This window comes from Haliotis asinina, chromosome 12 (assembly GCF_037392515.1).
Source record: "Haliotis asinina isolate JCU_RB_2024 chromosome 12, JCU_Hal_asi_v2, whole genome shotgun sequence".
NCBI lineage: Eukaryota > Metazoa > Mollusca > Gastropoda > Lepetellida > Haliotidae > Haliotis > Haliotis asinina.
Genome location: NC_090291.1, coordinates 4,160,229 through 4,177,073, shown reverse-complemented (window position 1 = coordinate 4,177,073; position 16,845 = coordinate 4,160,229). Strand labels below are relative to the sequence as shown.

General features: G+C 39.0%; 1 protein-coding gene across 5 annotated transcripts; it reads right to left on the bottom strand.

Annotated features, from left to right (window-relative positions):
* Positions 1 to 628: 628 nt before the first annotated feature.
* Positions 629 to 16,813, bottom strand: LOC137258708 (uncharacterized). 5 transcript variants are annotated; one of them, XM_067796399.1, is made up of 10 exons: positions 16,664 to 16,813; positions 15,604 to 15,692; positions 15,225 to 15,315; positions 14,423 to 14,680; positions 13,444 to 13,599; positions 13,104 to 13,271; positions 12,236 to 12,329; positions 10,693 to 10,814; positions 9,513 to 9,560; positions 629 to 6,501 (listed from the first exon to the last, which is right to left on the bottom strand). In XM_067796399.1, exons 3-10 carry the CDS (start codon positions 15,304 to 15,306, stop codon positions 6,164 to 6,166), a joined length of 1,266 nt encoding a protein of 421 aa, XP_067652500.1. In that variant the 5' UTR covers positions 15,307 to 15,315; positions 15,604 to 15,692; positions 16,664 to 16,813; the 3' UTR covers positions 629 to 6,163. The 5 variants fall into 5 exon arrangements, with proteins under 5 accessions (XP_067652500.1, XP_067652499.1, XP_067652503.1 ...); XM_067796398.1 differs by having other exon boundaries at positions 16,668 to 16,813; XM_067796402.1 differs by having other exon boundaries at positions 9,513 to 9,557; positions 16,668 to 16,813.
* Between the last annotated feature and the right edge of the window lie 32 nt (positions 16,814 to 16,845).

Genomic DNA, 16,845 nt, shown 5'->3' with positions numbered 1-16,845 from the left:
AAAGGTTACTGACCAGACCAGACACCAAGGTATGCTGAATTTAATCAGATTTCAGACCATCTGGCAGGCAAGCTGTAAATTTAGACCTCACACAACAGCTTTAAAGAAGCTTGTGTCACGTAAACCATGAAAGAAAAGGAACCAGTCTAAGGAAGGTTGCTTGGGCTCTTGACACAACTTTCAACAAACAAGAAGGAAATGAATGCCGTTTGAATGTCTCAATATTTAGGTTGTAGAAAAGAAGGAATTAATCCACGTGTGCAACAAGAAATACAATGAGTCGAAGATAGTCATGTAGGTAGTTCATGAAGCATGTCACATGCTCTGCACGAGTTGGGAAGCTGTCTTATGATGAGGGTAGTATGGAGTGTTTGGACAGATGGACAAGAGTGGTAAAAGTTTACATCATCGTTCCACTCGGTGTCGAATGAAGAGATATAAGTGCATGCCATGAGATAAAATAAGTATATGGATATACAATTTATACAAAAAATTTCAATATGTATTGTCTTCAACCAAAGGTTGATATGATGAGCATGTCTCCATCCTGTCCAGGTACAGTGACATGCTATCGGATAATTAACCTGACCATCTGTTCTTGTAAGTTCAAAAATAATATTAAAGATGCTGACTGTATTTTGTTTTATTGATAAATATATTTAAAGATGTAAAAAGTGGTACAGAGGACAAACGGATCATCATACTGGCTCCCTCCTTCCAACATCCCTTATCAATTAATGTTAGGTCATGTAAATAAGACTGACAATGTAGCTGTGGTAGTGACATGGCCCAGGGTACATAATGTAAATACTGAAAAAAAGTAGGGGAACATGAACTTTCAATCTGGATGGAAAGTACAATATAAACTTTAACAAACCTTTCTATGACTGACGTCTTATGAACGCACCACCATTTCTCTATACACAACAAAGTTGTTGTGTACACAGGCATGGGGTGTCAATTTGGATTATGACAGTTTTCAAGGGTTGATATATCATTGTAGACCATTAATGCTGATGCTTCCAGAATGAGATGGTTTCTTTTTTGTTTGAAACTGAAAATTGTACACATGCAAATTTCACATTTCTACACCAATCACCTTTTAAGAGCGATTGTTGTACAAACAACTATGGCCATAAGGAAGTGCAACAAGAGGTGATGCACACTAAATACATAATTATCACATCAGTATTGGCTGACTCTGATATATCTCCCAACTTTTTTAACCATAAATTAAAAATGATGTTCCCCTACTTAATTTTAAGAGTATAGAATATGTAACAACAGCACGATACATGGTTATACTTGGAACATAATGTTAACTACAGTGAAAGCTGTCAAAATCAGCATCTGTCCAATCTGGCAAGTTGTCAAGTCAGGCATAGAATCTCAGTCTCATCTATGGCTTGTACATTTACCATCAGCTCTACAATCTGGCATTTTGATAAACTGGATTAACTTTTCAGTCCCAGTAAGTGCCGGCTTAGACAGCTTCCACTGTTATTCAGAAAAGACAAAATTATGCACATACATCCTTTGCAGTATTCTTCTTTCAAACAGTCTTGGATATACCATAAATGTACCAGTGTAGAGAATTGTGTGTAAATGTATCACAGACTATAAAACTGTACATCAATGAAAAAGTCATATACATAAAATATTTGTGTTGCATCTGTCACAGTAAGGTTCAAGGGCTTGCAAAAAGTGAAGGTCGGTGACATATATATATATATATATCTGGGATAGGCACAGCAAATATTCGAGGACACAAAGTTACAAACATATATGTTATATAGGATCTGTAAAGTTCAAGGACTTACAAAATGTTAAGGTCAGTGGCACGCGTGTATGCTTTTGGGATAGGGACAGCCAAAAACACCACTGAAACTCCCACTTCAGCCAGAACTTCTGCCTTTTTGAATAACATATGGTTAAAGGCAGTCCCACATGGGCAACTGGGCAGATAAGGGGAGGTTTATCAAAGAGACAAGCCTAACTCACAGGAAGTGTCTCAGATGAGGTGTTAATGTACCAATGCACTCTAAGGCAAACCTATTCAAGGCAATTTTCATCAGTCACAAAGTTGACTCATAAACTCTCCAAATAAAGAAACCCAAAAGAAAAAAAGTTGCCAATGACTCAAAAAAAACCAGAATGTATAATATATCTTAAATTCAACAATGAAATCTCACTGCCTACTTACGAGTACATCCGAGAAAGGTTTTCGCTTAATGCAACCTCCTACAGAGGTGTCTTCCTGGTAAATCAGCTGCTTTCTGCTAGGAATATTGCTTGGTGCTGTGGTAAACAACCAATCACAACAGTACAGACAATTGTGTAATCTCACCCAGGGCCAAAGACATGCAGCTGTCATACCAAGTTTGGGCAGCAATAATACTTGTTGTCATCTGCAGGCTTCTTTAGGGAATTTTTGTGGGCAATAACACCCAATATACACAATATATCAAGACCCAAAAGATCACATGCTAAGCTTCCGAATGCTGTTACCAGTGTTTATACAAACAAATCACTGGTGACTTACAAAAGTGTATACCCTTAAAAAGAATTGAGAATCTTTCCTATATTAATCTGAGTTTCTCCAAGACAAATCAGCAAGCGGGTTTTGTATAGGAAAATGGGAGTAACTCTCTGCCAAAATCAGAGTGGTTGTCATCTCAGTAAACAGACATCATCCTCAAAATATTATAACAATTTGCAACACTCAGTGTAACATCAAGGCTTCAGAGAATCAGAAGCTTTCATATAACCATGGTCAGCCTTATTATCTTTCATTTACCAATACTTTGATACTAGTTTTGGTCTTGACCTCCAGACTCTTTGTGTATGCTATTGTCAAAAGTAGCCATTCTGGTAGCAGCTTTTTCAGACAACTGACGTGATGTGTGAAGGGAGTGGACGGTGTGTTCTGGATGGATCAACGTTGTGAAACCTGCTCAAGTAATAAGACATCCTACAACATACTCAACTTGACAACTATATACAAATGATAAGAATAATCTCTTCAGGTATATAAAATACTGAACATCTTCAGTGAGTGATAAAAACATGTTCTATATGCATCCCAACCACCAATATGCTCTAGACAGATACTGCTATACAACGGTATAAAAAGCCATCACAGTTGTCATAACAACAGCATGGTATTAGCCAGGCTATAACACCACGATACTGCTGTGTACTAGCCAGGCTATACCACCACGATACTGCTGTATACTAGCAAGGCTATAACACCACAATGGAGTTGTGTACTAGCAAGGCTATACCACCACGATACTGCTGTGTACTAGCCAGGCTATACCATCACGATACTGCTGTATACTAGCAAGGCTATAACACCACAATGGAGTAGTGTACTAGCAAGGCTATACCACCACGATACTGCTGTGTACTAGCCAGGCAATAACATCACAATAGTGCTGTGTACTAGCCAGGCCATACCACCACGATACTGTTGTGTACTAGTCAGTCTATAACACCATGATATTGCTGTGTAATAGCCAGGCTATACCACCACAGTAGTGCTGTGTACTAGCCTGGCTATACCACCATGATACTGCTGCATAGTAGCCAGGTTATACCACCACGATACTGTTGTGTACTAGTCAGTCTATAACACCATGATATTGCTGTGTAATAGCCAGGCTATACCACCACAGTAGTGCTGTGTACTAGCCTGGCTATACCACCATGATACTGCTGCATAGTAGCCAGGTTATACCACCACGATACTGTTGTGTACTAGTCAGTCTATAACACCATGATATTGCTGTGTACTAGCCAGGCTATACCACCACAGTAGTGCTGTGTACTAGCCTGGCTATACCACCATGATACTGCTGCATAGTAGCCAGGTTATACCACCACAATAGTGTTGTGTACTAGCCAGGCTATACCACCACGATACTGCTGCGTACTAGCCAGGCTATACCACCACGATACTGCTGTGTACTAGCCAGGCTATACCACCATGATACTGTAATATACTAGACAGGCTATACAACAGCACAAGACTAGTGTTTGCATGCAGTATCATCAAAAATTGGAAAGTATCAGTAAAGTACAATAACAAAGTGACCATGTGTCTTACTGACTCTTATGGTACTTTCTTCGAGGGAGCTAAGCAGGCCAGATGAGTGATGAAACTGTGATATGTACTTCTTCATGCTCCTTGGTTACAGATCATTCGGAACTGGTGTTATATACACTACAACTAATCATGAAACTGTTCTGCACATTTTGGGCATAGAAAATGAGCCTTTAGGAAAAGCTAAATATCACATATAAATACAAAACAGCAAATTTAATTTTGTATAAAAAGTCTGCTACCAAACACCACCTGATACAAAACATGAGAACTCCAATGGCGTCAGAGATGGTAGAAATTGAGCCAAACAGCAGACTTTGTTGAGCAATAAACTGAAATGTAAACACACATTTACAGAGACAGACAGACTCAAACACACAGAGACAGACACATACATAGACAGACAGACAGACAGACAAACACCAACAGCACAGACAGACAGACATATACACACAAAGACAGACAGGTACACTGACTGATTGTCCGATAGACCAACAGACAGACATATACATACAAAGACAGACAGATACACTGACTGACTGACCAATAGACCAACAGCACAGACAGACAGACAGACAGACAGACAGACAGACAGACATACTAACTGACTGAGTGATAGACCAACAGACAGACAGATGTTACTGGAGTGTATTTTCTGTATATTTTGATGTTAACTAAGTAATAATTATTATAGGGTCACAAAGTTTATTGTTTTGAATAATAATTATGATGGGTCACATTTCATATAATAGATGATCCGCATTTTTAGGATCTTGGCAGCAGGCTTGTCCGGGAATTATCTGCCCTTGACTTCCTGATTGTTTACTTCCAGGAGACATTGTTTCGAGGGCATTCCACAGTGTTGGCGAAGGCAGTAAGTGCCGTACTTTTGGGAAACGACTGAAAATGTATATAAATGCTAGTTGTCGTGTTGTGAGCGACACAGGGACACAGTCATATTCATTCTGCCAACGCTTCATCTACTGCTGTCAGACTGCTCGCCATGTTACATTCTGCATGACTGTTTCTCTCTCACACTAAGACTTTGGTGAGTTTGCTATACTATATATTTTGTGACCCATTGCCATAAATTTTGTCTCACTTGTATTGTATTTGAATGTATTTGAAACTGATATTGTTATATTGACTTGTGACTTTGTATAACTTGCCCTCATTGCCTTAATACAAGATTTGAATATGTTAAACTTGTCTTTGTTCTGTTTTGCTGGTTCACAGGGGTTTTCCTACATTGTTTGTCACGGTAAATTCTTAACCATAACACAGACATATACACATAAAGACAGATACACTGACTGACCAACAGACAGACACCAACACAGACAGATGGACAGACACATACATCAAGTGTTGTGTGGCAATCTACAAGTTGCTGGTAAAGAGATGACACAACTTTATGAATGATCAACTGCTTTATTTAAACAGAGGCAACATTTCGGTAAGAGTCTTAAACCGTTTTTTTGCTTGAAAATGATATAAGAACGTATACCGAAACTTCATGCATGAAAATGGTATAAGAACCTACACCGAAATGTCACCATTGTAACATAAAGAAGTTGATCATCCATGAATTCGGGCTATCTTCATACATTAAGGTTGAACAGTTTGATGTAAGACCAAATACGTAATTGAAAGGCATATGCCTAAACCCTCATGAGCCAACCTTTCTGAAAATGTTTTGTTCCTGAGTATACTGGCCTCTTTCTGTGGTTTCATCAACTGACGTTAACAGGTGTCGAAAATCATTTGGGGGGTTCTCTTCAGATCAGATCAAATCAGTTCAGTTCAGTTTGTCTGAGGTATCAACACTACACCAAAAAAACAATTAAGATTTTTCTCCAACAAAAACTTTGAAATAGTCAGTGGCCAAAGCACTCATGTCACTGACATGACTGTATAAGTTTGTTGTGACCTTACATTCATGTACTGATGGGTCAACACAACAGTGAGGCACTCAAAAACATGTTCGATGATACAACAATATACCAAGAGGTCCTGAGTCATGGGTGCAGCGTTGCAAAGGACTCAACAATTAAACTATCACACATGTGGCCCTTTCAGCATATCATTAATCACTGTCTCTTCATAGGTGGGAGGTGCCACATCTGGATGCCTTGCCTCCTCCTCATACATGGTAGGTGCGGACGGAAAGACAAAGTCAGTTCTCGGAGCATTGCTAGAATTTTGAGAACCATTACGAGTTGTTGATTGAGATTGATTATCACTGTCTCGTAACCTGGTTGTTGCTGAGGAAGGTTGTTCCTGACGTTTCTTTGCAAAACATTTAAGATATATGACAGCTGCTGCGATGATTGCTGCGATGACCACCAGACTGCCCAGTACACCAGCCAGGATGATGGACAGGCTGGACTGCTCTCCTGAAGACAGAGATTCATCCGAGTGAGAAACTGTTCAGTGATTTGTTTTGTGTGTAAGACTGCAGTCCGTCATACCAGGGTTTGTACAGGATGCAGTAACAAAATTCAGAACTATCTCCGTCTCAACAACTAAAGCATCATTATGAACTAATTGTACTGTGACTAGATATCATGTATAACGCCTTTGCAAGGCATTATCTAAATTACAGAGATGGCAACAGGAAAATCTATTTTCAGATGAAAAATAAGGATTCTGTTGTCGAATGAGGGGTTCCAACAATTCACATAAGTGATCAATTTGAAATAGAATTGGTGGAAATCTGCTGATCACCCAAATATTGCCATCTCTGAAATAACACCCATATGTAATTCCCTACATGAGTACATTGAGAAAAGCACATTTCTCATGTCCTTTCTCATGAAATTAGTGGAATATTTCTAAAATTATACTCACTCAATCATTCAAGATCATATCAAACCTGTGAAAACTCTGTTTGATACAAGTTAAGCGCAAGTTAAAAGCAAGCATTGGCAATTACTCTCACGCTTACTGGTCAAGTTAAGGCTAAAGCTTTGGAGATTGATGTGACAGATTTAAACAGAAAAGGAGGACTGAAAACCTTACTGAAAGCACTTGACTCTTTGTACCAACAAGACGAGATAGACTTGGCCTATTCTACACCCAGTTTGATAGCTATTGTCGAGCATGTGGGACAAGTATGAATGAATATATCATTGAATTTGAGAGAAGAAATGGCATTTGCAAAAGATACGAGTTGGAATTTCCTGACTCCATTCATGCTTTCAAACTTCTGGATTGTGCAAATCTTTCAGTTAGAGAAAGGCAATTGGTTCAAACAACAACTGCTTGTGACAGAAAATATCAGACAGTAAAAGAAGCACTAAAACAAATTTTACAATGAAAGCATCACAACTTGTATTAATTCTGAAAATTCTATTGATATCAAACAAGAAACAGCATACATGACTCGCAATGATCCAAGAAGCAAAGCTAGCTATAGATACTCCTCTGAAAATAGAACATGGCCACAGTAGTAACCAGAAAGGACCCATTAGATAGATTTGGTCGCAAAACAAAGCGTGTGATTTTGCAGGTCAACTTTCCACTGGGTAAAGGACTGTCCACACAAAGATGAAGAGAAGATCAAACTGACAGAAGACATCAGGGAAGAAACATGCAATCTCACCTTGTTCACCAAAGAAGAAAAGATAGAAAATAAAATCCTCATGATGGAAGCCTATGGATGTACAGTTCTAGATACGGCCTGTACAATAACAGTATGCGGTCGACAGTGGTTTGACAGTTTCATATGAAATTTAAGTCAGAAGATAAAATCTGAAGTGGTTACTAAAGAGAGTGAAACAGCATTCCGATTTGGTGATGGAGTCAAAGTGACATCATCCATGACAGCTTTAATTCCTGCAACATTTGGTGAAACAGAGTGTGAGATAGAGACAGAGGTAGTGAATGCTGACATTCCACTGTTGTTGAGCAAGCAATTACTAAAGAAAGCTGGGACAAAGTTGGATTTAGGTACAGACAAAGCTGAAATGTTTATCAAACCAGTTACTCTCAGTCTGACCTCAAGTGGCCACTACTGTGTGGAAATATCAGGAGACAGAGCATGTATTGAAAGTCACAATATAGACCAAGAAATCCTGGTGATAGAAGAAACAGCAAGCAAGGAAGAGAAGAAAATTATCATGAAGGAGCTGCACAAACAGTTTGGACATGCATCGAAAGAACACCTCAGAGAACTGATTCAGAATGCTGGTGTGATTGACAAAGAGACTATCAGTGTGATAGATGAGGTGTGCAATGAATGTGACACTTGTCAGCAGTATAAGAGACAACCTCCTAAGCCAGCAGTTGGCCTTCCTCTTGCTTCAGATTTCAATGAAATAGTTGCGGTAGATCTCCATCAACTTGAAGACAGAGTAGGGTATTTGCATATTATTGACCAGTTCACCAGATTTAGCTCAGGGGCCATAATGAGAAGCAAGGAATCAAGAGAGTTTGTAACAAAGTTTTTGTCATGGTGGATAAGTGTGCATGGTGCATCAAAAAGACTGTTCAGTGATAATGGTGGTGAGTTTAACAGCAGTGAAGTGAGGGATTTGTGTGAGAACTTCAATGTTGAGATAAAGACCACAGCAGCATACAGCTCCTGGAGTAATGGACTTTTGGAGAGACATATAAAACTTTGACGGTAATGTTGAAGAAAGTTCATCAAGAGCAGAATTGTGATTGGGAGACAGCACTCAGCTGGGCATTCTCAGCCAAGAATACAATGACCAATGTCTATGGCACACCACTTTGTTTACGGCAGAAACCCAAACTTGCCTTCGAATTTGACAAATGACCTGCCTGCATTAGATGGAACAACTCAGAGCAAGACCAGTTGGACAACATATCAACACTTTGCATGCTATGAGGCAGGAGTTCACCAAAGCTGAATCCTCTGAACGAATCCAAAGAGCTTTAAGGAAACAGATCAGGCCAGAGTCTGGTCCTTTTGTTAATGGAGAGAAAGTCTTCTACAGGAGACCTGACAGTATAAAGTGGCGAGGACCAGCTACTGTCATCTCATGTCCTTTGTCATGAAATTAGTGGAATATTTCTAAAACTATACTCACTCAATCATTCAAGATCGTATCAAGTCTGTGAAAACTCTGTATGATACAAGTTAAGTTTGATGCTAAGGCTATTTGAGTGCAGCTCACATGATAGCACCTGGACACCTGGACAATACAAACACAATAGATGGGCTTGGATACTGATTGGCTTTGACAGGCAGTGGCCACGAGAGGATGTGTCATGTGAGTGAGTAAATATATAGCTCCTTTACACTGTACATTAGAGCATCCTACCAATACAAAAGTCACACAAACCAGTGCGGATGATAGTATCACATGGTATCACAAATGGGTCACGTGTGATACGTGCATGTGGATCAATGTTTTAGTCTGAATACTGTACATTAACTCACCTGCTTCCTTTTTGTGCTCAGGAATTGGATAGATTGTGGTACTTCCTTCTGCAATTAGGATAAAATGCTATTCAAATTTTGACATCATCATCTTTATGTCTTTATATCCTTATCAAACATCAACCAACCAGAGGGCTTGCTTCAATCACATCCACATTCTGTGCAGATACATCATCATCCATTTGTGTCAGATCATTTTGTTAAGAGTCAAAATCTGTATCAATTGACTTGCAGAAATAATAATAAAGAAATAATAGGTTGGTAGATGTAATGAGGGGTGCTCGATAGGCGAATCATCCATGATCATGTTTACATTATGTTTTAATCAATTGCATGTGATGGTAGTACAGCGATCGGCAAAGCCAGTCTAAGTAAATTTAGTCTCAGTGTATTTCGTTACACTCCACCACTGAGTCTAACAAAACCTAGTAGAAGGTCGTATCAGGTAACCTTTCAGCGACCAATGACCGTCCAATCAAACGCGAGACGGTTAAATAGATTTAACCAATCAGACAACGGCTACTATTTAGGGATCAGAGGGACTTTCAAAATATTCAGGTCACTGACACAGATCTCTCCAAAACTAAAATCTGCATATAACACAGTTATTTGACATGCAGTATATACGCTTTGGGGTTTCCGTTGACATGGTTACCATTAGCTAATATTTCCGCAAGATAACATCCTTGAATATTGCCCAAAACACAATTTCCAGCGATTGTTTACTCACCGTTGTCATGGCTGTGCGTATGCTGTGTGCATCACCCGGAAGTGAGCGTGTGCTAAATAACATTCGGAATCGTTCGGGTAAGAACCTTTTCGAGATAAAAAGTTCAAAAGGTATGTGCGAATGTGCACTGTCGCGATTTGTAAGCTGTGTTCTGATTGGTCAGTCTCAAAGGTTACCTGACGCGACCTCCCATAAGGTTTCGTTAGACTCAGTGGTGGAGTGTAACAAAAAAAGTACTGAGGATAAGTTTACTTAGACTGTCGGCAAAGCACTGGTCCAGTCTGGTCATGAAGTATTATACAGTGAAGCATTTGGAGTTGTGGGATCATCTCAAATTTGTTTACATTCTTAATCAATCTTGAGGGCCTGTGGAGGTTAGGTGTTATGAGTGCCAGCTGAGATCATGTACAGTAATACAATCTGAGTGGACAAGGGGCAGGGTCAACTCACGTTTGTTGGTCTGGCACACAAAATCTGCTGTGATACGAGAGCAGTCAGCAGTTTGCCACTCCCCACGCACACTATCCATCAAAACACAATCTTCAGTACTCTGAAAGTCATGTGTTGCAAAACTGAAAGAATGAATAAGATATATGACTTCACTCAGAATCCATGCCAATTTTGCACAACCTAAGCTTTGTATTCGAAACAAATGGCAAATCTTAGAAGAGGACATGAATTTAACTGGGGGTAGACCCAAACAGGAAATGTTTGAGATCTCACATCCCCATGAAGCCACTTATGCATGGCCATCATTAAATCAAAGTGACGTACTTATTAACAAGGACCTGTGATCAGGTCTGAAACATTTAACATGTTTTCTGATGTTCAGGAAACGCTACTGATCAGAACAAAGTTTCAAGAAGGTGATTGTAAGTCACTAAGGTAACCTTAGTACTATGATATAAACCTGAAATGTGCTTCTCACTACATATTAGGTCATCTCTTGTTTTCCCAGAACAACCACATTTGAGGATTTTTGTTTTGGAGGGACAGGCTTTACTTTTTGCTTGAAAGATCTCTTCCCAGGTTTTACTTTTCTTCACTTTATATGAGCATCAACATTCAAATGATATGAGTGTTTGAAATCAGCTGAATAATATCATTCACGATTAAGCACATAGTGCAAATGTTTTCCCTAGTGGGACTGGAACTACCTAGGAAGACTCTCCACCGGGTCGACGAAGGTGGTGGGATTAAATTATCTATGTATAGTTACTCTCGTTAAATTGATTTTACAAGTGCTTCATTTATTGTTATATAGCTTCATTAAATGATTGTCTACATTATAATTATCCATCACTGACCGTATATATGTTTGAGAAAACACTTCTCCTTGGTTTGTGTAGACACTGTAAAACCATCGGGGTCAGGAAATCCAGACGGAGCCCCTCAGGATTTCCTACATATTACTGATGGTTTTACATTGTCTGCCTAAACCAAGATTTCCCTCCCACTCCTGTGGAAGGCATGTGTTCTCTAATACTTAAAGAACGGGACTTAAGGTTAACCTTCAGTCTAAATACACTTTGTCTCAGTGTTATCCATTACAGTCCACCACTGAGTCTAGCAAACCCTAGTACAATAATGTCAAAAACACCATTTTCAGTGACTGTTTACTCACCGTTGTCATGGTTGTAATGTGTGCCATGTGCATCACCTGGAAGCGATCGTATGCTAAATAGCATTCAGAATCGTTCAGGTACGAACCTTTTCAAGATAAAAAGTTTAAAACGTATGTGCGAATGTCCACTTTAGCGATTTGGTAAGCTGTGTTCTGATTGGTGAAACTCAATCATTATCTGACGTGACCTCCCATAAGGTTTTGTTAGACTCAGTAGTGGAGTGTAATGAAAAGTACTGAGGATAAGTTTACTTAGACTGGGTTAACCTTAGTAATGGCTGCTTTGTGAAAGGATCCCCAAGTATATCTTGGCTTGCCACTTTCCTGGCTATGTTGTAGATGTAGTGGACTGGCTAACAGTTTACTTACAAGTCTAGCTTCTGCTCTGACAAATCAATCCATTCCATCTTAGACTCTGATGCTATCTTGCTCAGACCTATCCATGCCCTGTCAGTCAGCAGATCTGTAACATTCAGTATCATACAGTGGATTGTCCTCAGCTTACTGATTAGCTTTTTGACTTGGAGTGAAAAATATTGCCAGTGGACTGTAGTCTGAAAGTGGACGATGGAGACAGCTGCTTTACACGATCTGCTGTCATCACTGATGTTCATTTATTCATATTAAATGGAAAAATACTGAGGACTAAAACATGTAAAAAAAACTAAGAGAAGGACAAAATGAAAAACATACATGCCAATCTACAGCTCTGGCAATTTCAGAGAAGATGAAAAAAAAACACAAATTTGCTTTTGGGGAGAAAGAAAAGGCTTGGCTGACAAATGCAACAACAAAACCACAAAGAGTATGTTTAACTGAAACAAGATTAATGATTATGAAGTTTGGGCTTTCGATCTTGTCATGGTAGGAAGATAAAATATACAATATCACAATACAATGGGTCTGCGAATGTGACAAGGTCATCATGGAAGTTTCACAGGAGGGGATGTTATGTGTGGATGACTTTCAGTTAGTTTGTAGTTTCCCATAGGACTGCTGGCAGACAAATAAATTAAGATGCCTTTTAAAAATCTTGATACGACATACATGAGCTGATAATCTTACCATCTTGTTTCAGGCTTCTGGTCTTAAGTTGTGGAAAAGAATATAGCTACCTGGTGGCCATATTGAAATGAAAACATTTATGCCTGGAACAAGCTTGAACCTCCTTTAAAGTAAGAATCATCCACACAGAATTTACATTTATACTGCTTTTATGTGGAGATGAGATACATACCCTTGACATAGTCTTGTTGTCTCTGAGTGTGTATGACAGCAAGGTTTGCTTGGTTGTAGTTACAGAACATCTGAGCTTTGCTCCAGGTCTCAGCATGGTTCATCAGTTTGTAACACAACGAATGAGTAGGTGATGGAGAAGACCATCCTGGCGCACAGGATCCTCCCTCTACACATAACAGTGAACAGGAAGGCGTAACAGTCCATCAATATTATGAAGTAGTATATCTTTCTTAGAACATTCTTTTACCATCAAATATTCCTTATAAGAATTGAGAACATATCCCTGATGTCATATCAAGCAGTTCTTTCATATTTAAAAAGAACAAATTAATATTTACCAAACACGTGAAACTCCAGGTGAACCCCAGTATACTTGTATGGGTTATTGCCATTAGACTGGAAGGTCAGGGACATGTACTGCCCTGTGCTGGTCATACTGTAGGGGTTGCGTGAACCGCACCAAAGAATGATAGTCGGGGAAGTCTCATCCATTCCTGAAATCAACATTATATTAGTGCCAGGCTTATAATGGTTAAACTACAGCAGTGTGTAACTTCAGTGGCATTTGAAAAGTCAGGACAAGAACCACAGCTGACACATCAGGGAAATGAGTCCAGTAGCATGATACCCACAACCAAAACCTGACAAATTAGGATAACGACCAGAGTAGCAACTGACACTTTACGACAACTACTACAGCTGAATCTGTAGGGATGTCATGATACATAACTTTCATACAATTTATGCATATCACAATATCCATATCATGATACTGTATACGTTTAGGGATACTATACGTATCATGATACCTATTTTGACAGCATTGTTGCATAAATTTCACGAGCACAACTCCAGTATCACCTGACACACCAGGATAACAACTACAGCATCACGTGACACACCAGGATAACAAGACATAAGGATAACAACTAAACAAGCACAGTAGTATAGGGAAAACAGCTTACGTTGTACAGGAACCTACAGGAACATCTGACACATAAAGAAAAATGCTCCCGACACATAACACCTACAGGAACATCTGACACATAAACAAAACAGCTCCTGACACATAACACCTACAGGAACATCTGACACACAATGAATACAATAGCTCCTGACACATAACAAAACATACAGGAACATCTGACACATAACAAATAAAACAGCTCCTGACATATGACAACACCTACAGGAACATCTGACACATAACAAATAGAACAGCTTCTGACACCTGATAACACCTACACGAGCACTTGATACATACATCACCATGACATTATTACTGTAGAAACCCCAGAAACATAATTTAATTCTTACCGTCCCTGACAAGCACATAGTCGTAGCCACCAGTACAGATTGCACTTTCTGGTGCCCACTGCAGGTGAGAACTGACCACTGTCACATGGACCCTTTTCCCAGCACCTGCATCTATGAGCCACCTACAGTGATAGTTGTTGTCATAAAAAGGCTGTCCTTCAAGCCGAGTGTATATTGCTCCAGAATCCACTCCTACAATTCTTGTGATGGAATCAGCTTCATTTGTACATGAGTAGTTGCCCGCATAGCACCATGAAGCTGGAAAACAATATGTACATACTAAAACCTCTTTTGGTTGGTCCTAACACTATAGTAATTATTCTCAACAGCTCATAATGAAGGTATTGAAATATGGGTCAGATTTTTCTAAGCAGATTTTCTTTCAAATTTGCTTAATATCAACAGTAATCTTGACTTGTTTGGCTTGTTTTCTGTGCTATTCTCACTGTGCTGAGCAAAGTGAAACTAATTTGAGAAAATCTGCAATCAAAAAGGTTTTGATAAACATTATCTGATCAAAAGTTTTCAAAAACCTGATAAACATATTCAGTGTAATACCCTCTCTTGCCAACAAGGTCCTCCCTGGCTGGCTTAAAGCAGTTTGTTGGATCGCAAGCACACTTTCACTATGATGCTGGCATGGGGAAACTTCAGGTATAATAACTACATAATGATTATCATACATCAAACTTACAAATAGGCTATACAATTTGTAATCACAAACTGTGAATCTCAATGTACCATGATGTACATACAAACTATCGCATTATTTTTTAATTCATATTTTGTACGAACTACTTACTTGACAATACATGAATGATGTAATACCAGATGATGTAGTTATTCTGGCAGGCTGTTTTATTTTTCTGGGTCAGGGACTGCATACTGAAAGTCTAAAATGGAAGAACTCCATTAGCATATTGCAGTTTGATTGGCATGGAGGGTTATTTCTATTGCTAAAATAATCATGGCTTGCCACAAAACTACCCCAATAAAATGTAAACAAATTTTCAGCATGGAATATAAATATAATTAGGCAAATGATAAAAAGGGCATACTTAGCCATAATATAGACAACATTTCATGCATTCAGCAAACCTGTTGTTAAAAACTTCACATACTTAACATAAACACATAGTACATAGCAGGGCATGGAGTCATCCCCCAGATGACATCCTTACCTTGTCAGCTTGCAGTTAACCTCTTTGGTCATGTGGACAAGGTGTCAGACTTCGGATCAGAAGGTCCGCGGTTCAAATCCCAGGATGTCCTATGGAAATTTTATGGCCACTACATTTACATCGCCAACAAGATATTAGTAATTCTTGCACTGAATGCAATTATGTTGTCTTAAAAGTTAATTCCTGTTCTTGGCATTTGAACACAGCTTTATTTTGTTAAATATATATATATCATGCACACACATTAACTGTGTACTAAAATTAATAATAGAATGTACATACTTTACTAAGGTGATCATTTAAAGCAAAGAAACTGTGCTTTTAACATATTTGTTATACCTGAGGAACCTATTTGATACGCACTTTGGTATGCAGATGTGTGTATAAACATTACTTCAAAACATGCCCACAGTCTTTACACTACAGATAGCCTGTCACGCTCATTTGCTTTCAAAGTCAAATCATTTCAGTGCATCTGATGAGATGGTAGCAGTATCACAGATCAATGTGATTATGTCCATTCAATATAAAGGATATTACCGATAAGTTATTTCAACTTATCTCAAGTTTATACCACAAATAGTACACAATTAAAAACACATTGTGATGTGAATCATCGTGAATGAACACCAAAATTACATTTCTGAGAGTGAGTGAGAGTGATTGAGTGAGTGAGTGAGTGAGTGAGTGAGTGAGTGAGTGAGTGAGTGAGTGAGTGAGTGAGTGAGTGAGTGAGTGAGTGAGTGAGTGAGTGAGTGTGTGAGTGGAGTTTTACGCTGCACTCGGCAATATTCCAGCTATATGGCAGCGGTCTGTTAATAATCGTGTTCGGAACAGACCAGTGATCAACAACATGGGAACAGCGGACCTTAACTAGTCACAGTTCTGTGATTACACCAGAGACCATGTCACTTCGTAATTGATATTCAACTTAACTTTACACAAACACAAAACTGCATCGCTGATCGTTGTTTGCGATACTGAGTATGAAATGAAATATGATCGTCTGCTCTTGATTTACAAGGTTGATAGATCCTAATCCCAGTAAAGGTCTACTCACATACCCAACGATGCTTGATGAGACATGAAGAAGGTTACTTTATTTCCGAATTGACAGCACTGGCATATCCACATAAACTTTGAACCAGGATCTTTAATTGTGACATACTTCGCAATCTTCCGCAATCGACATCCTGAAGTTTCTCGTTTTCCGGATAAGAGAGCTCCAGACATGCGTCCATG